Here is a 26,919-nt window from a genome sequence, read left to right on the forward strand (position 1 = left end):
TAAGCCCTCAAACGGGTCAGTCTCCCTCCCTGTTATGTTAGAATGATCATAAACCTACAATACACTTAAAGGAGTACTAAACCCTAAAAATGAATAGGGCTAAAAATGCCATATTTTATATAATAACCTTATCGCACCAGCCTAAAGTTTCAGCTTCTCAATAACAACAATGATCCAGGACTTCAAACTTGTCACAGGGGGTCACCATCTTGGAAAGTGTCTGTGACACTCACATGCTCAGTGGGCTCTGAGCAGCTGTTGAGAAGCTAAGCTTAGGGCTCGTCACTAATTATCCAGCAGAAAATGAGGTTGGTCTGTAATATAAGATGATGCTACAGGGCTGATTATTAAATTCTGATGCTAATTGCACTGGTTTCTGTGCTGCCATGTAGTAATTATCTGTATTAATTACTAATCAGCCTTATATTGTGACATTTCTATTCTATGTGTACTGTATATTGTGAGTGGGTCCCTAAGCTCAGTAAGTGACAGCAGCATGGAGCATGTGCAGTGAATCAGCAGAAAAGAAGATGGGGAGCTACTGGGGCATCTTTGGAGACACATCTTTACTGCTAAAGGGCAGTGGTTGCCTTAGGCTGGTACAGAAGCACAAAACATAATGTACAACATTTCTTCTTTAGTTTAACTTTCCTTGTCCTTTAAAGGGGACCCATCACCCAAAAAAATGATTCAAAATCCTATTTTATCACAATTTGCACCAGATCGGGGGACCCGATGTGCATCCCCATGCACTGCCTACACAATTAAACGATGAAGAGAACGGGGGAATGTGGGGAGAGCAGTTACATCTAGTAAGTGCTGAATGGAACATGAAAGTATTTGTCTGCCCCGCCTAAGGCATAGAGGAGGGGCAGACAATATTTGATTGACAACTGAGATTTCTAAATGAGTTTACAACAGCTATGAATGCTTTAATAAAAAATCGAAATTGGATTTCATACTTAATTTGTAAAGGACTTTTAGTATACAGATGTTTGTGTCTGGGTGACAGGTCCACTTTAATGCTAGTAGGATATATCACCTTATTTCTTTCTTATCTATAGAATTGTGATTCATACACAAAGCACAAGTTGTACAAACATAATATGGTGGTATAGGGGCTATATTAGGGAAGGTGTGCGTGGATAATGGGCTATTGAATAACAGGAAATTAATTTCCAGCAAAACTGCATTGTAAGTTATATTGCAATTGCCTAGTTGGGTTGTAAAGAGCAAACAAAGAAATGTCATGGCACCTGCTCAGCTTGAACGTGTGAAATCTCATGCGGTTTGTGTGTGGGTGTTGTTCTATGTATTCACCTCAAAAATAAATAATGAAGACCAATTGATAAGTTGTTTACAATTGGCCATTCTATAACATACTAAAGGTTAACTGAAAGGTGACCCACCCTTTAAAGCTTCAGTTTGCCTTTATATTACATCTTTGCCACCTGTTACCTTCCCCTGTATATCCCACTGAAATATATGGGAAATAGTTGACAATTCGGCTGTCGTGGTTCAGAAAGGTGAGTTAATTATTTTGTACCGAGACTTGTGACCAGTTCTGCCGATTGCTTTTTCTGTGCAGTATTCTTGGCTGGTGTTTTCTGCTTGAAATGAATTCCAGTAAATACAGATATAATCTATTCTGGAAGAGTACACATGGCTGTTCTGAAATGACTTCTTTGGCAAAATGCCAGCAGGGAATTTCCAAGACTAAGACAGAAAAGCTTTGTACAGAAGATAGAAGCAGAATCAATATTACAAATGGCTGCTCCCAATTAAAAGGTGTTCACCTCCCGTGTAGTTATTAGACGTCACTGAATGTGATTGTTATGAGCTACAAGTATTCTAACTTTGCAGATGTGCAGGATTAGGTTGTCTTATGAAGGAAACAATTACACGATAGATATATCTGTAAACATAAGTCAAATCAACTGGACTTGCTGTGTTTTTTTTTATTCCTTGGACGTTTCACCAGTCATCCAACTGGCTTTCTCAATACAGATACAATAGAATAGATGTAAATGTTTAACACATTGTGGGGGATATTTACTAAAACTCAAATTTTTCTGGTCAGCCTTTTTGGGACAAAAACCTCAAATTTTTTGTGGAAATAAAATAAAAAAGAATTTTTGATTCTCCAAATAAAAAAGCTTTATTATACCCCAATGCTGCAAAAAGCCCGAATCCGACAATTCGGCATCTCAAACCTGTCAAGGCCATGTATTCGTAAATGGGAGATGTCCCTATCCCAATTTGAAGATATCGCGGTCTGCACAGGGTTTAGCTGGATAATCCAAAAAATCCGGGGGTTTTCGGCCAATAACCTGAAAATTGAGCCATTGGGGAGAACAGTCCAAAAAAAACGTATGGTTCATTTTTTTGCTCGTTTTTATCGAGTCTTCAACGATCCGTTTTTTTTCGAGTTCTTTTAGTGATAAATAAGGCAAAGTCGTGGATGGGAGTTTGGTCGAGCTTTGTTAAATTAAAAAATGGGATAAATCGGATTTTAGTAAATAACCCCCTGTAAGTCTATAGGATTGTGTCAGTACTGTGGCCTGCCTTTAGCAGGTAAGACAGAGTGGAAATGTATTTGCTTGTTTCCTGGTTTTTCAGAGAAAGGGTCATCTGACTTTCTAGAGCAGTGGTTATTAGCCTTTTTTTTAGTTTAAGTCCACCTTGGAGGTTCCACTTTTGGGCAGGGCCCCTCCTTAGTGCAAGGTTAAGAAAATTGGTGTTTTAGTCATTCAGCCACAAATATGTATATACCATAAATATCTTTCTGACCTTTAAAGGAGAACTAAAGCCCCCCAAATAAGAAAAGCCTCATCATCTACCCTCGATAGTACCCGCTCCCTGCTTCCTACCCGTATAGCACATTATTCCAGAAAGTGCCCCTGGACAGTATGCTATGCAGGTTTTTTTTTAGTTTTACAGAGCATTTGTTTATTAAATGGGGTCAGTGACCCCCCATTTGAAAGCAGGAAAGAGTCAAAAGAAGAAGGCTACGTTTAAAAACTATACAAAATAAACAATGAAGAGCAATTGTAAAGTTGCTTAGAATTATCCATCCTACAGCATACTAAAAGTTAACCTAAAGGTGAACCACCCCTTTAAAGACTTCAGAATTAAAACCCTGATATTCAGTTTTGTTGAATTCTACTCCTTTCAGAATAACACAAACATGATCTAGAGCACCTAATAAAGAAGGTATTCAATTGTGCTGCCATCTCCCCTATTGAGGTTTCCTTTAGGAATGCAAGGGTTCCACCAAACAGTGGTGCACTGGATTTCATGTTCTAGAATAGAAAACTGCCGGGTCGTCTCAATAGGTTTCCTTTAGGAATGCAAGGGTTCCACCAAACAGTGGTGCACTGGATTTCATGTTCTAGAATAGAAAACTGCCGGGTCGTCTCAATAGGTTTCCTTTAGGAATGCAAGGGTTCCACCAAACAGTGGTGCACTGGATTTCATGTTCTAGAATAGAAAACTGCCGGGTCGTCTCAATTTGGATGGGTAGTTACTCTGATAAAGTTCTTTTTTTCAACACTAGGATAACATCCTTATTAGCCTAAGGAATTGTAGTTCTAGACAGGCTTCAAGTAACCATTTCCAAGCATTGTTTCTATTTGGAGGCTGACACTACAGACAGCATATTTAGGGTTAATGCAGATTATAGAGCGTGACCAGTCATATGTGCGGAGCTTCAAGCTGAGTGTCTACCATGTTTAGCGTTCTAGTCCATTTATTTTGCTCCCCTAGATGTAAAGGTTTAATAAAGGTGCACGTAGGCATCAATAGGAGTTATTTATGTATGTAGGGTTTACATGTACAGTGCCTGGGTGGGTTATGTATTTTTCAAAATATAGTCTCTGCTTGAAAACTTGCAAATATGAAATGTATAAAAAATGTTATAATTTGGGCATGTGTAAAGTGCTTGATTTATTTGCTTTGTAATGACACTAAGATTTCTACCCCGATTCTAGAATGGTGCCCCACGAAGCCTACGGGCTGCTCTCTGGAGATTTGCTGAGCTTGCTCACCTGGTTCGGCCCCAGAAGTGCAGGTAGGCAAACTTTATCCTCTCGACACTCCTTTGTATTCTATGGTTAACTGGAGACCCCACCAAATTGAAGATCTTGGCAACTGGTAGGGAATGAAGTAGATCCAGAATTCGGTTTGGGATTTGGACAGGATTCAGCCTTTTTCAGCAGGATTCGAATTCGGCCGAATACGAATCCAAATTTTCATATGCAAATTAGGGGCGGGAGGGAAATTGTGTGACTTTTTGTCACAAAACAAGGAAATAAAAATTTTTCCCCTTCCCACCCCTAATCTGCATATGCAAAATAAGATTCAGATTTGTTATTCGGCCAAATCTTTTGCAAAGGATTCGGGGGTTCGGCCGAATCTTTCGAGAAGGATTCTGTGCTTCCCTAGAATGAAGACACCATTGCTGTTAGGTTGTTTTATTATTCTTTATTGTAAAACTTACAACATGTATAAAAAGCAATACACTGTTTATGTTGCATATATTTTATGCATGCAACATACATGTACAGTATGCTCGGGACCTGGGGTTTTCTGGATAAGGGATCTTTCTGTAATTCGGATCTTCATACCTTAATAGGCAGATTTATCAAGGGTTGAATTACAAAGTAATAGGAGTTTTTTTTTTAACTCCCATAAGTTCAAAATTCAAAATAAAAAAGACCAATCGGAATTTAGCAAATTGGGGGGGCAAATAGGTCTATTTTCGATCTAATTCGAATTGTACAAATCGAAGTAACAGAGCGTCTAATTCAATTCAAAGTTTTTCCAAAAAAAAAAAAAAAAACCTTTGATTTTTCAAAGTCCACCAATTGACTCCAAATAGGATCTAGGAGATCCCACATAGGCTAAAACGGCAATTCGGCAGGGTTTCTGTATGGCCAGCTTTAGAGCTGGTGTATGCACAAATTATATGTGATTATTTTTAAAGGGACAGAATTAACAAAACATCCCTTTAAATCTGAATGCATGTGAGAGTCTCAAACTTTAGTCTACAGCACCCGTTTGAATTGCTTTTCTTTCTTTTCTTCTTAGACCATACCTGGTAAATCTGCTTCCCTGCCTCACAAGAATAAGCAAACGACATGAAGAGTCCGTGCAGGAGACTCTGGCTGCTGCTATCCCCAAAATCATGGCTGCCTTTGGCAACTTTGCAAATGACAATGAAATCAAGGTACTTGCAAACAGCTGTGTTGCATACAGTAAGTAGTGCAGCCTGCTCACCTGCCCAGGGATGGGAAACCTCAAAGGACCAGTAACATCAATTTTTAAAAAAAAATGAATAAAATTCGTTAGTATACCACGAAAAAAACCACCAAGACAAATTAAACTTTAAAATCGCACAGCCTTTATTAAGAAATAACTTAACGAAACTCCGCTTGCGCTCCTCAAGTTGATCCATTGTGCGGCGCTCGATTTCTCCTCCTTGCCTTCCTTCTAGGAGATAGCCAGGGAGGAAAAATCGAGCGCCACGCTTCTGAAGAGGAGCGGAAGTGGAGTTTCTGTAAGTTAATTCTTAATAAAGGCTGTGTGCTCCTCTTCAGAAAAGGCGACATGGCGACGGTCCATTGTGCGGTGCTCGATTTCTCCTCCCTGGCTATCTCCTATAAGGAAGGCAGGGAGGAGAAATCGAGCACTGCATGATGGATCACCTTTTCTGAGGAGGAGTGCAAGCGGAGTTTCAGTAAGTTATTTTTTAAAGGAGAAGGAAAGCTACGGAGGCATTTTATTGCCAATAGATTAGCTGCAATAGTGCAAGCTAAAATGCTACATTTATTCTGTAGAATATTTTACCATACCTGAGTAAAAAGCTCTAGAAACTCTCTGTTTGTTTAGGATAGGAGCTGCAATATTAACATGGTATGACATCACTTCCTGCCTGAGTCTCTCCCTGCTCTGGGCTCAGATTACAGTAGAGAAGGGAGGGGGGTGGGGAAGAAGAGCAAACTGAGCATGCTTTTGCCCAGGGCAATGAGGTTTAAGCTGAAGGCAGGAAGTCTGATACAGAAGCCCATGAGTACACAATAGAAGGAAAGAAATGCAGTGTTTCTTTTGACAGGGTTTATCCCTTTTTGATAGGCTTTATCAAGCAGTTGTAACTGTGCATGTTAACATTCAAGAGGTCAATGCTTTTTTTTTTATATACAAATAATACTTTTTTTTGGCCACTTTCCAGGTTCTTCTGAAAGCATTTGTAGCAAATCTGAAATCTAGTTCCCCCACTATGCGCAGAACAGCAGCTGGATCTGCAGTGAGCATCTGTCTACATTCTCGAAGAACTCAATACTTCTACACTTGGCTTCTCAACGTACTCTTGGGTAAACTGTTCAATGTCAACCTTTTCTAAGCCATCTATAAATGTATAAAGCTAAGGAGACAAATGACTGAGCTTGTTATTCTACTTTCTCTTGGGCCACTATATCTGGGATGCTGTTATTGGTGTTTATTGGTGGTGTCCTGTCTGCACTTGAAGAAACCAATACTAAACAGTAGCCAAGTGCAGGGTGTGCTTGTGTTAGGCTCTGAAAGCATGCCATAATAAATTAGGGATGCAACGAATCCAGGATTCGCTTCTGGATCCGGCCAGGATCCGCCCTTTTTCAGCAGGATTCAGATTACGTTGAATCCTTCCACCTATATGCATATGCAAATTAGGGGCAGGGAGGGAAATCGTGTGACTTTCTGTTACAAAACAAGGAATTAAAAAATGTTTTTCCCATCCCACCCCTAATATGCATATGCAAATTAGGATTTGGTTTGCTATTCGGCCGAATTTTTCTCGAAGGATTCGGGGGTTCAGCCGAATCCAAAATAGTGGATTTGGTGCATCCCTATAATAAATTATTGATATTCCCTTTAGACTGATGACAGCTTTACCCATGATTCCTACACCATTATACTCCATATGTAACCCACTGTAGATTAAAGGAAAACTAAACCCCAGAACAATGTAGGTCTCTATAAAAATATATTGAATAAAACCGCTCATATGTAAAACCCTGCTTCGTGTAAATAACCCATTTTCATAATAATATACTTTTTTAGTAGAATGTGCCATTGGGTAATCATAAATAGAAAATTGCCATTTTAAAAAAATAAGGGCCGCCCCCTGGGATCGTAGGATTCACTGTGCACACAAACATATCAAACATGTTAGGTCACATGAGCCAATTAACAGACAGAGTTTTGTCTTTTATTTCCCAACACTTCTTCCTGTTACAGTTAGAGCTGCAGTATTTCTTGTCAGGTGATCTCTGAGGCAGCACACAGACCATCATGAAATGGTGGTTCAAGGCAACAGATATAAAAGGGCAATATTTACTTAAAGGAAAACTATACCCCCCAAACAATGTAGGTCTCTATTAAAAGATACTGAGTAAAACAGCTCATGTGTAAAACCCTGTTTCATGTAAATGAACCATTATCATAATAATATACTTTTTTAGTAGTATGTGCCATTGGGTAATCATAAATAGAAAATTGCCATTTTAAAAAATAAGGGCCGCCCCCTGAGATCGTAAGATTCACTGTGTACACATACAAACCACATGTAAGGTCACATGAGCCAATTAACAGACAGAGTTCTGCCTTTTGCTTCCTCACTTCTTCCTGTTACAGTTAGTGTTGTAGTATTTCTGGTCAGGTGATCTCTGAGGCAGCACAGATAGAGTAACGAAATGGTGGTTCAAGGCAAGAGATGTAAAAGGGCAATATTTATGTAAATATATATTCCAGTTTGGTAAGATTCTTTAATATGTCATTCAATTTGATATAAACTATCTGTTGCTTAAGTATTCATTTTGGGGGTATAGTTTTCCTTTAAATATATATTCCAGTTTGGTAAGATTCTTTAATATACCACTAGTTTGATATAAACTCATTTCATTTTGGGGGTATAGTTTTCCTTTAAGAAGCCACTGCTGTACTAGGGTTTATTTTTCCTGTTTGTAAAATTACCTTTCTAGTTTGATTGCCATGATGCTGACTGACATCCCAAATGATAAATGATACAACACAAACCAATGAACTGCAGCAGCCTCTTGTAATAGACTTCTTTGTTACTGTGGTAAGATGGTAATCTATTGCCCTGAGCTATTGAAATTTAAAATGTTGTTGATCTCTTTCTGGAAATGTTTTCCCAGGTCTTCTTGTCCCTGTCGAGGATGAACACCCGACCCTTTTAATTCTGGGAGTTTTACTAACACTACGGTACCTAATACCACTACTACAACAGCAGGTGAAAGATACAAGTCTGAAAGGCAGCTTTGGGGTAACACAGAAAGAGGCGGATATTTCTCCTTCCGCTGAGCAGCTTATACAGGTAATATTCTCTGTAAATAATATCTCGTGAACTAGCTGATAAGGGATGTGATTTTTATGGCATTTTTAAAGGGGAACTATCACGAAAATGACAATTTTGTATAAGCTTCATCAAACTGAAGAAATCTCTAAATACAATCAAATATTCTGCATCTAAAATAATCAGGTTTATCTTTACTATCCCTCTGTCGGCGTCTGTTTCTCTTCATTCTGTCTTCATGCAGCAGTTGGGTGTCAGATATTCATTTACAGTTAGATCCAATATATCTTAAAGGGTGAGATTTCCTTTCCTAGCAGATGTATTAGAGCTCACTCAAATAACTGATTCCAGTACAAACAAAATCTAACAAAATAACTGCCTGCACGTAGAGAGACATGATGTCTGGTGATTTTAATAGAGTGAGCTCTAATACATCTTCTAGGCAAAAGGAGCCCCCCTATAAGATATATTGGATCTTACTGTCAATGTGTGAATCTAGCATCCAACTGCTGCATTAAGAGAGAGAATGAAGAGAAACAGATTCTGAGAGAGGAATAGTGAAAATAAACCGGATTATTTAAGAAACAGAACAGAATTTTTAATCTAGAAAACGTCTTATTTTAGTATGCTGAAGCTTATATTTAGGGTCACATTTACTTAGCTCGAGTGAAGGATTCGAATAAAAAATACTTAGAATTTTGAAGGTTTTTTTTGGCTACTTCGACCTTCGACTACGACTTCGAATCGATTCGAACTAAAAATCATTAGACTATTCGACCATTCGATAGTCGAAGTACTGTATCTTTAAAAAAAACTTCGACCACCTACTTCGCCAACTAAAACCTACCGAGCACCAATGTTAGCCTATGGGGAAATTTCTGATCGAAGGAAAATCGTTCGATCGATGGATTGAAATCCTTTGAATCGTTCGATTTGAAGGATTTAATAGTTCGATCAAACGATAATTCCTTCGAGCGTTCGATCGAACGAATTGCGCTAAATCCTATTTGAAGTCAAAGGATTTAACTTTGAGGGTCGAATATCGAGGGTTAATTAACCCTTGATATTCGACCAATAGTAAATGTGCCCCTAAATGTTGATTTTCAAGATAGTTCCCCTTTAAAGGACAAGGAAAGGCAAAAAAATAAAATCCCATTTTTACATTCTTTAATGAAAAATAAACCTTTCTCCAATATACTTTAATTAAAAAATGTTTTTATAAGAAACCTGACTGTATGCAGTGAAATTCTCCCTTCATTTACTGCTGTGGATAGGAATTGTCAGATGGTCCCTAACTGCTGAGCAGGGAAACAATCATACTTATGAACAGCAGGGGGAGCCCCCGCCTTACTTCCCAGCCATGCAGAACTCAAGCAGCTTTGTTTATGACGATCCCTAAGCAGCCCAGACCACACTGAGCATGTGCAGGGTCAGGGTCAGGCCAAGATGTTTAACAAAGTTACAAGATGACAGCCCCCTGTAGCCAACTTTGAAAGCATAAATTATTTGTTTGATTAGGCTTGTGGTGTAGTAAGTTCATGCTTATGTTTAGCATACAAAATACAGCATTTCTAGCCTTATTCTATTTTAGACTTTCCTTGTCCTTTAAAAATAATTCTGTCCTTGTCCTTTAAAAATAATTCTGTTGTCTTAGGAATAAAGCACAATTGACTCCCCACCATTTCTGCTATTCTGTCCCATAGATACAGTATGAACTTTGCTTTATGCGTCGCTTTTGAGATGGAACGTCTTTGACTTAAAAACTACCTAGAGAGAAATGCTTGACTTTATCGTTGCAAACCCACTTGTGTTTGATGTGGTGGAGGAGTCTTTTCCACTGTATACCTACTTTGACTATATTTTCTTACCTTATTTACTAGCAGGAAAGTAAGGTTGTAATAAATAGGATCTTCTGTAACCTCGGCTCCTAAAACTCTTTCATGTTCTTGTTTGCAAATTTAGATATATGAGTTGACCTTGCATTATACGCAGCACAGGGATCACAATGTTGTGACTGGTTCTCTGGAGTTGCTGCAGCAGATATTTAGAACAACTCCTCTGGATCTGCTCCATGTGCTGACCACACCTGGGAGTATAGAGCAGGTCAGCGTTTGCAGAGATGAGCCATACAGCAGGAGCCGGAGTGGAAGTATAGTGGAATTAATAGGTGAGTTAGCAATTTAAATTGCTCTATTTATTATTGCAATTGTATTATGTGCTTATATGTTTCCGAGAAAAGGTCCAACACACTCTAATTTTTATCAATCAGAATCGGATTGTCTTTTAATGTTTTAGGTCACACTGCTGCCCGGGATCTTCTGCTAGAACAGTGTTAGGCTAATTTCCGAGAATCAGCCAGTTACCTTGCCTGTAGCCGGATCCATTGTGTTGGCCCGGGCACAGGCATAGGGACTGATTCATGGCCAATGTTTTCAGCAGGCTGTAGTTTCAGGCCTATGTGACATTAGCCTTAGACATCACACCCATCTTCCTGATATCAGGTTCAGCTTCCCTTGGAATTAGTCTAAAACAGACCATATGCTGCACTCTTCCATATATATGTATATATAATATTTTTTTTTCCTTAAAGGAAAACTAAACCTTAAAAATGAATAGACCTAAAAATGAAATATTTTATAAACTGAACTTATTGCACCAGCCTAAAGTTTCAGCTTGTCAATAGCAGCAATGATCCAGGACTTCAAACTTGTCACAGGGGGTCACCATCTTGGAAAGTGTCTGTGACACTCACATGCTCAGTGGGCTCTGAGCAGCTGTTGAGAAGCTAAGCTTAGGGCTCGTCACTAATTATCCAGCAGAAAATGAGGTTGGTCTGTAATATAAACTGATGCTACAGGGCTGATTATTAAATTCTGATGCTAATTGCACTGGTTTCTGTGCTGCCATGTAGTAATTATCTGTATTAATTACTAATCAGCCTTATATTGTGACATTTCTATTCTATGTGTACTGTATATTGTGAGTGGGCCCCTAAGCTCAGTAAGTGACAGCAGCACAGAGCATGTGCAGTGAATCAGCAGAAAAGAAGATGGGGAGCTACTGGGGCATCTTTGGAGACACAGATCTTTACTGCTAAAGGGCTGTGGTTGCCTTGGGCTGGTACAGAAGCACAAAACATAATGTACAACGTTTCTAGCTACTTATTTAGTATAACTTTCCTTGTCCTTTAAAACAACTGCAGACTGTTTGAGGATTAGTAATCATTTAGGGCAGTTGCACATGAGCCCCACAAGTTCTTACCATTCCCTAAAGAGCTTGTACTCTACTGTGAGTATTCAGAAGTTTTTTCTTCCCTATCCTGTTGCTAGTAATATAATTAATGGGGAAGCATGCAGAAGTCTGTGTTTATTAAGGTTTCAGTATGGATGTTGGGGTGGAATATTGGTTGAGCTTGATAAGATGACAATGCATCTTCTTTTATCTCAGTCCTTATTGTAAAATCTCTTAAAAAGCCACACCCACAATACTATATAAATGTAATGAAAAGTTTACTCCAACGTGTGCAGTTGTGTACTGCTTCTGAATTGTGTCTGAGCGCATCATGCTATCATTAGCCTGGAGATTATTGTGATGATAGTGGTTACAGGTAAAGGACCAATGAAAATTATCAATATGTGCAATCAAACGTAGAACCCTACCTGCACTATTTTGTTAAATTTATTTTATTTAATATACAGTTGCTCAGTGCATTCATAGCAAAACTATGAAGATACCCCTTTTATTAGTGTGCCTAAGCCACAGCCATCATTGCCAATAAAGGTAGCCAAATCTACTTTGTGGCAACATTTTGGGGAAGGCCCTCGCTGTTTCAGTGAAAGAATAACCTCATGCACACAGTAAGGTTCATGTTGAATAGGTTTGCTGATATGGCAGTGGAAGAACTTGACTGGACTGCACAGAGAACTGACCTCAACCCAACTGAAAACCTATGGGATGAACTGGAACGAGAATGCATGCCAGGCCTGATCCCCAATACTGGTGACCAACTACACAATTTTGAATGAAAGCAAATCCTATCAACAATGTTCCAACATCTAGTGGAAAGTAGGGGATGCACTGAATCCACTATTTTGGATTTGGCCGAACCCCCGAATCCTTCTCGAAAGATTCAGCTGAATACCGAACCGAATCCTAATTTGCATATGCAAAATATTTTTTACTTCCTTGTTTTGTGACAAAAAGTCACGTGATTTCCCTCCGATTACCTATTTTACATATGCAAATTAGGATTCGGTTCGCCCTGGCAGAAGGATTCGGCCGAATCCTGCTGAAAAAGGGCGAATCCCGAACCGAAACCTGGATTCGGTGCATCCCTAGTGGAAAGCCTGGTCAATAAAGCAGAGGCTAAAGGCTGTTTTAGCAGTAAAGTGCAGGTGTCCACATATTTTTTTGATTTATAACGGCTCCTTTTACACAACCCGGGGATGCAAGTGCAAGAGCAGTAAGGGGTACAAAAGCATGCACATCCTTAGATAAATGGGGCTCCCCATCACAGTTTGCTGGTAACCGAAAACAATCAGACAATAGAGCTGTAAAGGGGTAGGTCATCTTTTAATAATCTTTTCATATCATACAGAGAATGATTTTCTATAATAAATTGCCATTGGTCTTGTTTTTTTTTTTTATTCAGTGTTTTTTAGATGATATAGCTTTTTTTCTTTTAACCGTTCTTTAGTTTGGAATTTCATTGGCTGTCTGGTTGCTAGGCTTCAGTTTATCTAAGCAACCAGATATTGGTTTGAATGAAATGTGATACTGGAAGATGACTAAAGCATGAATATAAAAATAATTCGCAAAAAAAAAAAAATCATAATAAAATTGTAGCCTCACAAAACAATGCTCTGTTGCTGCCATGGTCAGTGCCAAGGAAGGTAAAGGTGAACTACCTCATTACTGTAAAATCGTTGAGAAACATTTTTGCTCTCATTCTGACAAGTGTGGTCCTTGTAACTGGCTGACAGACAATTCTCTTTTCTCTGCTGACATCCGAGCAGTCACGCTTGAAACCCATAAGTTTCCAACCAACCCATAAGCCCATAAATTTCCAACCAACCCATAAGCCCATCAGTTTCCAACTAGCCCATAAGTTTCCAACCAAACCATAAGCCCATATGTCTCCAACCAGCCCATAAGTTTCCAACCAACCCATAAGCCCATAAGTTTCCAACAAACCCATAAGCCCATATATCTGGAACCAACCCATAAGTGCATATGTCTTCGACCAACCGATAAACCCATAACCAACCCAGAAGCCCATAAATTTCCAGCCAACCCATTAGCCCATATGTTTCCACCAACCCATAAATCCATATGTCTCCAACCAACACATAAGCCCATAACTTTCCAACCAACCCATAAGCCCGTATGTCTCCAACCAACCCATAAGCCCGTATGTCTCCAACCAACCCATAAGCCCATATGTCTCCAACCAACCCATAAGCCCGTATGTCTCCAACCAACCCATAAGCCCGTATGTCTCCAACCAACCCATAAGCCCGTATGTCTCCAACCAACCCATAAGCCCATATGTCTCCAACCAACCCATAAGCCCATATGTTTCCAGCCAACCCATAAATCTATATGTCTCCAACAATCCCATAAGCTCATATGTCTCCAACCAACCCATATGTCTCCAACCAACCCATAAGCCCATATGTCTCCAACCAACCCATAAGCCCATATGTCTCCAACCAACCCATAAGCCCATATGTCTCCAACCAACCCATAAGCCCATATGTTTCCAGCCAACCCATAAATCTATATGTCTCCAACAAACCCATAAGCCCATATGTCTCCAACCAACCCATAAGCTCATATGTCTCCAACTAACCCATAAGCTCATATGTCTCCAACCAACCCATAAGCCCATATGTCTCCAACCAACCCATAAGCCCATATGTTTCCATCCAACCCATAAGCCCATATGTATCCAACCAACCCATTAGCCCATATGTCTCCAACCAACGCCATAAGCCCATATGTTTCCAACCCAAAAAGCCAGAAACTGCAAGGGTGTGCTGGTGCTGTTAGGGACATATAACGTGAATGTTTGATGGATCGCAAAGCTACAAATGTCTGTGCTGCTTATTTCAGACACGGTGCTGCCCAAGTGTACCAGACCTTCTTGTATAGGTAGGAGACATACTGTTCTGTGTCATGTTCTCTCATTTGCTCCTTCAGTGCTAAATGTTGCTGCACACGTCTGTGGTCAGCCTTTAGGGATTTAAAGGGGTGGTTCAGCTTTATGTTAACTCTTAGTCTTTTATAGAATGGCCAATTCTAAGCAACTTTTCAATTTGTCTTCATTATTTTTTTTATAGTTTTTTTAATTATTTGCCTTTTTCTTTCCAGCTTTGAAATGGGGGTCACTGACCCCCAACAAATTCTCTGTAAGGCTACACATGTATTGTTATTGCTACTTTTTATTACTCATCTTTCTATTCAGGTCCTCTCCTATTCATATTCAAATCAGTGCACGGTTACTAGGGTTATTTGGACCCTAGCAACCAGCAGAAATTGCAAACTGGAGAGCTGCTGAATAAAAAGCTAAATAACTCAAAAACAAATTACAGATTGTCTCAGAATATCACTCTCTACATCATACTAAAAGTTAATTTAAAGGAGAACAACCCTTTCTAAGAGTACACAATGCAAGTGTATTTGAAAAATGCTGCTTTGGCTCAAGTTTAGTCCATCTGTAGGGGAAAAGGAGCACACGGCTTTTATATATTTCATTCTGTAATCAGAGATTCCTCAGGACTGGAGACAATTATACATTCCTGTAGTGTCTGTTACAGAAGTGCTGTTCCCATAATGCTTAGCAAGTCAGTCGTAACCAAAAGCCAACTGGCTAAAAGGCATATGTTGCACCTATGTGGAAGAACCTTTGCTACTGATTGTTGAATGTTTATATGAATGATTGTTATCCTTGCATGGCTTTAAATATAATTCTTGCTTGCAGATTCTGCTTTGTACTAAACTGCCATTGTGTCTTAATCCTTTTAAGATTTTAAATGCTTTAATGTTAATTGTATTACCTTTGCCTATACGGGGCAGTGGCTTAGGGGGTGTGCCATCATCCTGAACAGTTCTCTTAGCTTGCTCATATCTTGCTTATAGCTTAAGGTCCCCATACATGGAGAGATCCGCTCGTTTGGCGATGTCGCCAAACGAGCGGATCTCCCTCCGATATGCCCACCTTGAGGTGGGCAATATCGGGCTGATCCGATCGTGGGCCCTAGGGCCCAACGATCGGATCCTAGCGTTCGCCAAACGGGCGGTCGGATCGCGGGACCACATCAACTAACAGATGTGGCCGCGATCCGACGGGATTTTTAATCCCATCCGATCGAGATCTGCCCGACTTTCGGCCAGATCTCGATCGGGGAAGCCCGTCGGGGGCCCCCATACACGGGCCAATAAGCTGCCGACACGGTCTGTCGGCAGCTTTTATCGGCCCGTGTATGGCCACCTTTACTCATAGCTTACTCGTAGCTTACTCATAGCTTGCTTATAGCTTACTCATAGCTTACTCGTAGCTTACTCATAGCTTGCTTATAGCTTACTCATAGCTGTCAGTGCCACCCCTAATGGCCGTATCTTATGTTTCTATGGGACTCATTTGAGAACATGTTTCCCCACCATGATCTCCCTTCCCTCTTGACTTGATTGCTGCCCTGTTCTTTATCTTTTCTGTCCTTTTATCTCATCTCTATCTTTTTATCTGTGATTTTTCAGCTGGTGGGAGTTCTACCTGCAGCCCTGTACTTGCAAGGAAACAAAAAGGTGATCCATCTTCAGTCTTAGCAAATCATTGTCCTGCTCCATCCCTCAGCTTTGTCCGTGTTTCCTTGTGTCTGTGGGTTGGCAGGATCCAGCCATGTAATTTTCAGTCTACATAATAATAAATAGAATCTCTTTATGGTAATGCTGTCAGCTGCTTTGATAATCGTAGTATTTATTTTTCATTCTAAAATGATTTAACCTGATGTGCCTTTCAGTTATATTTCAAGAAGGGATGCACCGAATCCACTACTTTGGATTCGTCCGAATACCGAACCAAATCCAAATCCTATTTTGCATATGCAAATTAGGGGTGGGAAGGGGAAAAGATTTTTTACTTCCTTGTTTGGCAACAAAAAGTCACACAATTTCCCTCCCCGCCCCTAATTTGCCCATGCAAATTAGGATTTGGATTCGGTTCGGCCAGGCATAAGGATTCGGCTGAATCCAAATCCTGTCCAAATCCCGAACCGAATCCTGGATTCGGTGCATCCCTAATTTCAAGAGACTGGATGTTTAACCACTGCTGGTGACCTTAGTACAAGAAGCATGCATCCTCAAGAATAATACCATACCTCCCAACTGTCCTGTTTTTTTCTCTTTGATCTCCTGCACTGAACAGCCAGAAAAAGATAAAACAATATACAACAATAAAGGAATAGTTGGCCCTTTAGATTATCTCCCCTCTGCCGTTCTCTTTCAGTCTCTCAACTGTACAAAAATGTCAAAAAAAGAAGAAAAATATTCCAAAAAATATGTTTTCTTGTAGAACAGCGCCTAAAGCAAATGGAGAAAGCAAAAAAGCAGGAACAAAATATGGTGTAGTATTTTCAATTGCCAGAAAAAGATATAACGTTTCTAACTTAAAGGGCACCTGATAGGTTAAAATGTTATCCCCAACCAAAGGTGTTGGCTAATAGAGCCTGCATTCCGGCTGGGGATAACAGTAGTTTTTTAAAGAAAAAATGCCCCTGCCAGTGCTAGGCTGCCCTCACCGGGTTGGAGCTCCCAGTGCAAGTAGCCATGTTGTGTCACTCACATGTGCATAACGCTCATGTGACGTCACGCACATGCGGATAATGAGCAAATAGGGGCAGCTTTTCATTATGTTCATGCGAGTGACCAGACCAGGTTGCTCACAGCGGGAGCTCCCGGTGCGGGGAGCCTAGCGTTGGCGGGGGGCATTTTTTAAATAAAAATACTGTTATCCCCAACCGGAATGCGGGCTCTATTAGCCCACACCTTTGGTTGGGGATAACATTTTTACCCAACAGTTCACTTCAATTGGCTTTTGGCAAGGAGCACAGGATATGTGGCAGCTGCACTTAGATACTTTTGTAAAAATGTAAGAAAAGCACAGAAACAATTGCAACTAAGATAAGCAAAGAAACAATTGTAACAATTTAAGATGAGCAGGTCTCTTGGGGAAACTGTGACTTGCAGCTTAAATTTTGTAAAATGAAAATGGTAGTTGGGGGGGTGTGGCTACAAAAATGGGTGTGGTCACAAAAATTTTGCTGCACAGAATGCGGCAAATCTTTTTGTCCCTCTTTCTATTTCTATGAGAAAAAAATATGAGAAATTTATTTTTTTTGAGCTTCACTGTTCAGAAGAGGCTGTTTACGCCCGCAGGTTTGATATAACTATTTTACAAACAAAAATTAGAGTATCTTATTTCCAAAATGTTGGGAGGTATGTTATACCACTTTCTATTGATTCCAAGAAAGCAGAAGAAAAGTCCTTTGCCTGCTCCCCTTTCTCTGGTTTTATCTCCATCTGATCATGTTTTCCTCTGCTCAGGGTCACTTATTGGATTTGGGAGGATAAAAGGGGATCACTAGTTGAGAGTGCAGTTGTATTGCCCTGCACTAAATTATCCGAATTTCTAGTAGAAAAATGGAATATGCAGTGATGTGTAATCTCTCTTCATTGCTGTGGTACAGCCATGGGACCTGTTATCTAGAATGCTCGGGACCTGGGTTTTTCTGGATAACAGATCTTTCCGTAGTTTGGATTAATTATATCTTAGTTGGGATCAAGTACAAGCTACTGTTTTATTATTACAGAGAAAATGGAAAACATTTTAAAAAATTTGGATTATTTGGATAAAATGGAGTCTATGGGAGACAGCCATTCCGTAATTCGGAGTTTTCTGGATATCGGGTTTCCGGATAAGGGATCCTGTACCTGTACTACCCAGGGGGTCCATAATCATAAGGATTGTTGATGGGAATCTATTAGGACACAGCACATATTCTTTTGGGCCAAAATGCAATCTACTTTTGTGTTTGGTGGCTTCAATGGAGATCTGTTTTGTTTTCCATGTTCTTGCAAGAGTCTGCTTTGCAGCTGTCATTATCCCAGTACATAGTTGAAATTGTGTTGAAGATAATGTCTGTTTTTTTACATAATAAAGCTGTGCTTGGGTGCATGATATGTAAGGTATCAATATATTAATATATATAGATAGCGATACACTTAGGGGGTTATTTATCAAAGTCCGAATTTATCTCAGTATTTTCTGTTACAAACTCAGATCAAATCCGCTCGGGTTTTTTGCACTTATTTATTATTCACTTTTCCCCAAAATTTGCCTTGCGGGGAAAAAAAATCTGATTTTCATGATTTTTTCGGATTTTTCACCCGAAACCCAGTGCACATTAAAAAAAATTAATGGGACTTCTCCCATTGATTTATATGCAACCTCGACAGGTCTGAGATGCCAGATTTTCTGATTCTGACTTTTCCATCCTCGCGGTTTAATAAATTCTGAAAAAATTGTGAATTTTTCGGGATTTTTGCATTCGGGGTTTAGTAAATAACCCCCTAAATGTAGGGCCCACGATCAGATCAGCCGATATCGCCCCCCCCCTCAAGGTGGGCATATGGGAGAGAGATCCGCTCGCCAAGTGAGTGGATCTCTCTGTGTATGGCCCCCTTTAGCTAGATCTGATACAGCGTTTCAAGGGAGAAAAACAGCGGTGCATAATGGACAAACCAATACGGCTTGAAAGGGGTTGTTCACCTTTGAGTTAACTTTTAACTAAAAGTTGACTGAAAGGTGAACCACCCCTTTAAATTACATTTGAAAAAAAAACAACAATTGTTAATGTTTAATGAATGCATTAATGCATGTAGGAAAGTCGGGTAGAATGAACTTTCCTTTCATTATTTAAGATTTTAATAGTTAAGACATTTAGGGGCAAATTCACTATGCGCTGAAGCGCCTAACGCTGGCGTTAATTTGCTAGTGTTACTTCGCACCCTTACGCCTGCCGAATTTTCGCTACGGATGTAACTACGCAAATTCACTAACGCGCGCCTTGTACTGAACGCTACCTTTTACGCTAGACTTCCTTCGCCACCTCAGACCAGACGAAGCGAAATAGAGTAGATAGGGATTGCTTCAAAAAAAGTTCACATTTTTTCTAAGTCCCAAAAACGCTGGCGTTTTTTCTATATTATGGGTGATAGGCTGAAAAAGATCAGAAAATTTTTTGGGGCTCCCCTCCTTCCCCCCTACATTTCCTAACTCATGGCAACTTAACTATACAGTGGGCACATGTGTAGGGCAAAAAAAAAAAAATATTTTATGTTTTGAAGGTTTCCCAGGCATTTGTAGTGATTCTACGTATTCATCCATTGAAATTTGAATTTGGCGATATATGCAAATTAACCATCGCTAGCGTAACTTTGCTTAGCAAATCAACGCTAGCGCAACTTCGCAACCTTATGCTACCCCTGTGCGCAACTTCGGATTTTAGTGAATATACGGAGCGCTGGCGAAACTACGCCTGGCAAAGTGCGGCGAAGTTGCGCCTGGCGCAACTACGAATCTTAGTGAATTTGCCCCACAGGGGCAGATTTATCAAGGGTCGAATTTCAAAGTAAAAAATACTTAGGAATTCGACCATCTAATTAAAATACTACGAATATCGAAGTCGAAGGATTTTTCACGGAATTTTGCATTCGAACGATCAAAGTAAAATCGTTAGTTTTGAACGATTTTAGCGTACGATCGAACGATTTTACTTCGATGTGTAAAGACTTATTGATTGTAGAAGCTCCCCATAGGCTAACATAGCACTTCGGCAGGTTTAATTTGGCGAAGTATTGAAGTCAAAGTTTTTTTAAAGAGACAGTACTTCGATTATCGAATAGTCAAATGATTTTTACCTCGAGTCGAAGTAAATTCGAAGTCGTAGTATCCTATTCGATGGTCGAAATATACAAAAAATTACTTTGAATTTCGAATTTTTTTACTTCGAAAGTTCCCTCGAATTCACTTCGACCCTTGATAAATATGCCCCTTATACATAGAATGCAGCAGTCCATATATTAAACGCTTACCTGAATGTCAAACCAGAAGTAAACAACTGAAAGGCAATTGCAATGGGGGGGAATAAAGATAATAATATCATTTCCCACATATAAGGCACTAAGTTTGCCCAGGAGTAGTATCCCATGACAACCAATAAAAATTCTTGTATTTAAACAGATGACTAGTAAATGCTACCTGCTGATTGGTTGCTATGGGTTACTGGCCCTGGGCAAACCTAGTGCCTTTTTTACTTGATCTTACTTAAATAGCAGTGTGGTAAAACACAACCCCAGTATAAAATGTTGCTTGTCCAAGTGTTTTGCACTCTCATTATTTTTTTATTATAATTATTATAATGTGTAGGTGAATAATTGTTTTGCTTATGTGTGCCAGCATTGCTTGTTTTTTGTCCTCATACTCACCATGTTACGCCTATAGTTGATTTGAGTTTAATAAAGATGGCTTCACAGTTTTTGTGCATAAACCACTTCGCTGTGTGGATTTATAGATTCCAAGGGTGGATTAAGGTTATGGCTACTGCGGTTATTGACTAGCAGTGATTAGAAGGCTAAGAACTGATATGGATTACTTGCCCAGAGTATGTTACATAAATGCCGTTGCATTTAGGAGATATGACTTTTTCCATGACTTATTTACCAGTAGATATGCATTTGTCTGCATTTTGTAGTCCCCTTGCTTTGTTTGTAGCACTTATTTCCTTCAAGCTCCATCTCTTTCTTTCCTTTATTTTCCAACCCATCACCAACTTTGTCCTTTACCGTCACTTTAATTTTCTTCTCTTTCTCCTGTTAGTCCCAACTAGATGTTGAGGATTTATAGATACAGAAAATGTGTTATTTGTTAAATGTGTTTCTCCTATAGGCAAAATACATTTGGGAGAAGAGGAAGGCTTAGACGATGATTTAGAAGGCAAGTCTGATGCCTCTGCTACACCTTTTGCTGGTATGTAATACTCATGTTCCGGGCACTGGAATACAGGTATGGGACCTGTTATGCAGAATGCTCATGACCTGTGTTTTTCTGGAGAACGGATCTTGAGTTAACTGTTAGTATGATGTAGAGCAGTGATCCCCGACCAGTAGCTCGTGAGCAACATGTTGTTCACCAACCCCTTGTATGTTCCTCTCAGTGGCCTCAAAGCAGGTGATTATTTTTGAATTCCAGGCTTGAAGGCAAGTTTTAGTTGCATAAAAAACATATGTACTGCCAAACAGAGACTCCTGTAGTCTGCCATTCTACATAGGAGCTACCAATAGGCAAAAACAACCCTATTTGGCACCAACCAGGAAAATTGAGTTCTCTTTTTACATTTGAATGTTGCTCAATGTTGATAAAGGTTTGGGATCCGTGATGTAGAGTGATATTCTGAAACAATTTGGAATTGTCCAAAGGACCCTAGCAACTAGTGATGTGCAGTGTGGCCCAAAACTCGTGGGTCGGGCGGGTTCGGGCCGACTCCTGCACAAAACCTTCGGGTCGCGGACGGGTCATCTCCTGCAACCTAGCCATTCTGGCTTCCAGCGTCAGAATTTATAGACTTTCGCCTGCCACACCCCTTTTATGACTTCACTGCGGGCGCAGGTCTATAAAAAGAGGGCAGCAGTGGACCTGGGCTTGGTGCGAATTGGGAGGGGGTGGTTTAGGGTCGGGAGCGGGTCGAGAAATTGTCGACCAGTACACCACTACTAGCAACCATGCATTGATATGAATAAGAGACTGGAATATGAATAGGAGAGGCCTAAATAGAAAGATGAGTAATAAAAAGTAGCAATAACACTAAATGTGTGGCCTTACACTTGTTATTTTGTTTTGAAAGCTGGAGTCAGAAGAAGAAGGCAAATCATTCAAAAGCTATAAAAAATGAAGACTAAACGAAAGGTTGCTTAGAATTAGCCATTCTATAACATACTCAAAGTTAACTTAAAGTTGAACCCCCTTTAAGTCTACCAGAAAATCATTTAAAAATTAAGGAGCAGATTTACCAAGGGTCGAATTTCAAGTTCATGGGAGTTTTTTAAAACTCCGATGAACTCGAAATTCGACCAATTGAAATTTATTTAAAAAATCGAATTTTTCAAAGTCGGGTGCAAAGGATCGACCCGCAAACTTGAATTGAATTCAAATATAATTCGATTAGAGTTTTTCAAACAGCGATTTGGCAGGTTTTAGGTGGCGAATAGTCGAATTGGAGTTCTTAAAGTGTATGATAAATCTCGAAAATTGAATTTGAATTTTTAAAAAAACTCTAATCTAATTTTAATAATTCCCTACTCGAATTTGACAGTTTTGACCATAAAAAACCGAGAACATTCGGAATTCTAATTTGAAATTTTAATTTTCACTTAAAAGTCTGCCCCATAAATAATCTCAGTAGGCTGGTTTTGCTTCCAATAAGGATTAATTTATCAAGCACAAGGGACTGTTTTATCATTACAGAGAAAAAGGGAATAACTTTTGCAATTTTGGAATGGGCGGCAACCATAATTCAGAGCTTTCTGGATAACGGGTTACCAGAATCCAATACCTGTATGTTTTACAGTTAATTGGGCATCAACTAGGGCAGCAGGATTGAGCAACAACTAAAGAAGTCCACAGTGTTCTTACTGACTTCCCTTCTACCCCCACAGCTACAAAGAATGAAGTGACTTCTGATGTGACCGCCACCTCATCGGCCGGCGCAAATCTTGACGCCCCATCTCATGACATCATCACACAGCAGCCGCGATCTCAGCACACGCTGCAGTCAGACTCTGTGGATATAAGCACTTCAGACCTGACTAACACTGTCACCGAAGGGGATGAAGAGGACATTCTGAGTCATAGTTCCAGCCAAATCAGTACTGTTCAGTCTGATCCAAATATGGAACTGAATGAGGGAACCACTCAGGCTTCCTCTCCAGTGAGTGACAGCTCACAAACCACCACGGAAGGTCCAGACTCTGCTGTGACCCCTTCGGACAGTTCTGAAATTGTAAGTGTGCAGCGGGCAGAGGGGGGATCCCGGTCTTCTACAGAAGGGCCTGACATGTCTCAGAGTTCTTCCATGGAAGGGCCAGACTTGGACACATCTACTTACTCATCTTCCTTTTCACTCTCAGCCACTAGCAATGAAAAGGTCAGCAGCTTGTACCTGAGAACTGAGAGCATGACCTTACATATGCTCCCAGCTGCTGCAGTTTTGCTGATAAATGCATGGTGCATCACAAAACTGCAATGGCAACCAGTAAATGCCCTTATGCCTTCCATCAGTCATGCTTTGCTTCTTTGCTTTATGTTGCAAGGTTTACTGCCCTAGCCGCATGTCACAAGGCATTTTCCCATAATTATGCCAGATTGTCTCAGTGTTTTACAAATGGTGGCAAACTCCATTCTTCTGTTGTTGCCCTAAAGACAATCATGCTTCTTACATACTGCTACCTTAAAGGGGAACTATTGTGAAAATGTAATATTCGCTTTATCATTCTAAAATAAGTAACTTTCTAAATCCAATCAATTAAAAATTCTGTACCGTTTCTGAAATAATCAAGTTTATCTTCACTATCCCTCTCTCAGCATTTGTTTCTCCTCATTCTGTCTTCATTCCGCAGTTCGGTGTCAGATGAGTGATCCAATATATATTCTAGGGGGACTCCTTTTACCTAGAAGATGTATTAGAGTTTACTAAAATCACCAGACATCATGTCTCTCTACATGCAGAATTTGTACAAAAGACAGTTATTTTGTTAGACTTTGTTTGTGCTGGAATCAGTTATTTGAGTGAGCTCTAATTCATCTTCCAGGAAAGGAAACCCCCCTATAAGATATATTGGATCATTCATCTGACACCCAATTCCTGATTGAAGACAGAATGAAGAGAAACAGATGCTGAGAGAGGAATAGTGAACATAAACTTGATTATTTCAGAAACAATGCACAATTTTTAATTGATCGTATTTAGAAAGTTTCTTACTTCAGTATGAAAAAGCTTATATTAAATTTTCATTTCCCCTTTAACTACGAATAATAATAAAATTTGATCAGCCTTTGTGTTTGGGTGGGTGACAAATCATATATGTACAGGAAAAAATCCAGTTGATCATTTCACTCCAGTTTACTTTGTCTTAACCTTCTCTTGCATCTCTGATACTGCTTGGTCAATCAAACATTCATACAGAATAAGAGGATACTCTTAAAGAATTGTATCGCAAGACAGGGGATTTATATATTTTTTATTTTGAATTTAATTTTATTTTACATGTAAAAACATCAGTCTATATAAGATGTGAAAAAAAAAACCCCAACTGTACACAGGTATTGTCTGTCCTTTAGTAGAGCAGTCGGGCTTAAAGGAACAGTTACACCAAACAATGAAAGTGTTTTAAAGTAATTCAAATATAATGTACTGTTGCGCTGTTTTGGTAAAACTAGTGTTTTTGCTTCAGAAACACAATTTATATAGTTCTATATAAACAAGCTGCTGTGTAGGCCATGGGGGCAGCCATTCAATGCTGAAAAAGGAAAAAAGGCACAGGATACTCAGCAGATAATAGATAAGTGCTATAGTATACAATGTGATTCTAAACGGCTTATCTGTTATTTACTGTGTATGCTGTGTTTTAGTGGCTGCCCCCATGATAACACAGCAGCTTATTTATATAAATTATAGTAGAGTTTCTGAAGCAAACATAACAGTTTTACTAAGGCATGGCACCATGTAGAAAGAAAAGGTCATCCAGTGGATCTTTGGCTGAATGTTATGTGTGTTCCACCACCACATTCTGCACCAAGTTTTTCTTTGAAATTAACAAATATAAATATTGCAACTGTCAATATAGTATAAAATCATACGTCTTGATTTAATTATCCTGGTTCTGCATGTTGGATCTCCAACCATCAGCCATTAGGCTAGAGTCCTGTGGCTTTCAACTCTTTGCAGCCCTTTGGTATGGACTGCAGAGCTGTTCCTATGGTCTTTGTAGTCATTGGGCTGCCTGTAGCCCATACATTGGAAGGCCTTCTTCCTACTGTCCAGATTTATAGTCATCATTAATTGTACCCGATTTGTCTTTTAGTAACTTAGTTGTATAGAATGTATTATGTTTATTCAATTAACAAGCAGTTTGTGACCGTTTATTACAACTAAAGGAAGAAATTACACGTTAAAGGAGAAGGAAAGCTACCAAAGCAGTTTATTGCTAATCGATTAGCCAAAATAGTGCATGTTATAACACTGTATTTATTCTGTAGAATGCTTTACCATACCTGAGTAAACAGCTCTAGAAGCACTCTCTGTTTGTTTAGGATAGCTTCCATATTAGCTTGGTGTGACATCACTTCCTGCCTGAGTCTCTCCCTACTCACTCATAGTTTTGGGCTCAGATTACAGCAGGCAGGGGAGTGGGAGAGGGAGAGAGGAGCAAACTGAGCATGCTCAAGCCCTAGCCCTGGAGGTTTAAGCTGAAAACAGGAAGTCTGATACAGAAGCCCATGAGTACACAATAGAAGGAAAGAAATGTGGTGTTTCTTTTGACAGAGGACTCAGAGCAGCATTACTTTGAGGGTTTACTGGTGTATTTATATAGACCTTTCTGATAAAGCTTACTTAATTTTAGCCTTTCCTTCTCCTTTAATCAGCAGCTATTCCTTCCAATTGCGAATCTCCGAAATCACTAGCTTTATAGTGATGCATTTAGTAGTTAGAAATGCTGCAGCATGTAACTGAATCCGCTTCAAGCACAGCTACAGCTTTCATATTTCATCTACATGCATAGAAATTCCATCTCTTATGATCTGAACACATCTTATGCTCCATATCTGTGGTGGCATGGCAGTAAACCTTTCAGAATAAGAGCAGTGTATGCTTAGCTTTGAAATCCTGATACGTGATGTTGTTAGGCTGCATCTTCAAATCCCCAATAGTTTGAAACATACTGCTCCAGATGGGGGCAGTGTCATTCATTTACATCTTCACAAGTACTATAGACTAGTTCTGCACAGGTGTGGGCCAATGCTGTATTACTTATCACATGGTGTGTGTGTTCTCATGCAGGTTTTAGATGCTGCTGATGAAAATCAATATTCTGGGATGCAGATTGGACAGCTGCAAGATGAGGAGGATGAAGGAGCTATTCTTCACCAAGAAGAAGCTGGGGAAACTTTTGGGAAATCCTCTTTAGGTATGTTATGGGAGTTTACACTGAATTAACACATATACCATATAAAATGTCATTCCTGAACCAGCAAGTGTATTTTTTTTAACTTATAATATTGGTGTGTAGGCGCAATCTCAGGTCATTTTGACTAGTCATGTACTTTCAGAAAGAGCCAGCACTTTAGGATGGAACTGCTTTCAGACAGGCTATTGTTTCTTTTACTCAATGTAACTGAAGGAGTCGCAGTGGGACATGGAATTATAGACTAGTGGCAGTGGGGGAAATTTGTT

The 26,919-nt window shown here is 39.6% G+C and overlaps 1 protein-coding gene across 15 annotated transcripts in view; it reads left to right on the forward strand.

The window, feature by feature from the left end:
- The window catches only part of htt.L (huntingtin L homeolog), a 132,459-nt gene that overhangs the window by 20,127 nt on the left and 85,413 nt on the right, over positions 1–26,919 (forward strand). For 4 of the 15 annotated variants that reach the window (XM_041587681.1, XM_041587684.1, XM_041587686.1 and 1 more), the window contains exons 5-14: positions 3,990–4,069; positions 5,089–5,227; positions 6,230–6,371; positions 8,196–8,374; positions 10,316–10,520; positions 14,468–14,506; positions 16,112–16,159; positions 21,360–21,440; positions 23,126–23,469; positions 26,527–26,653. In XM_041587681.1, the coding sequence (XP_041443615.1) occupies positions 3,990–4,069; positions 5,089–5,227; positions 6,230–6,371; positions 8,196–8,374; positions 10,316–10,520; positions 14,468–14,506; positions 16,112–16,159; positions 21,360–21,440; positions 23,126–23,469; positions 26,527–26,653 (1,384 nt within the window). Of the gene's footprint in view, positions 1–3,989; positions 4,070–5,088; positions 5,228–6,229; positions 6,372–8,195; positions 8,375–10,315; positions 10,521–14,467; positions 14,507–16,111; positions 16,160–21,359; positions 21,441–23,125; positions 23,470–23,502; positions 23,614–26,526; positions 26,654–26,919 lie in introns of those variants that run through there. The other 11 variants (XM_041587695.1, XM_018228289.2, XM_018228298.2 and 8 more) reach the window with 8 other exon arrangements.

Source organism: Xenopus laevis, chromosome 1L (genome assembly GCF_017654675.1).
Source record: "Xenopus laevis strain J_2021 chromosome 1L, Xenopus_laevis_v10.1, whole genome shotgun sequence".
In the NCBI taxonomy this organism is placed as follows: Eukaryota; Metazoa; Chordata; class Amphibia; order Anura; family Pipidae; genus Xenopus; species Xenopus laevis.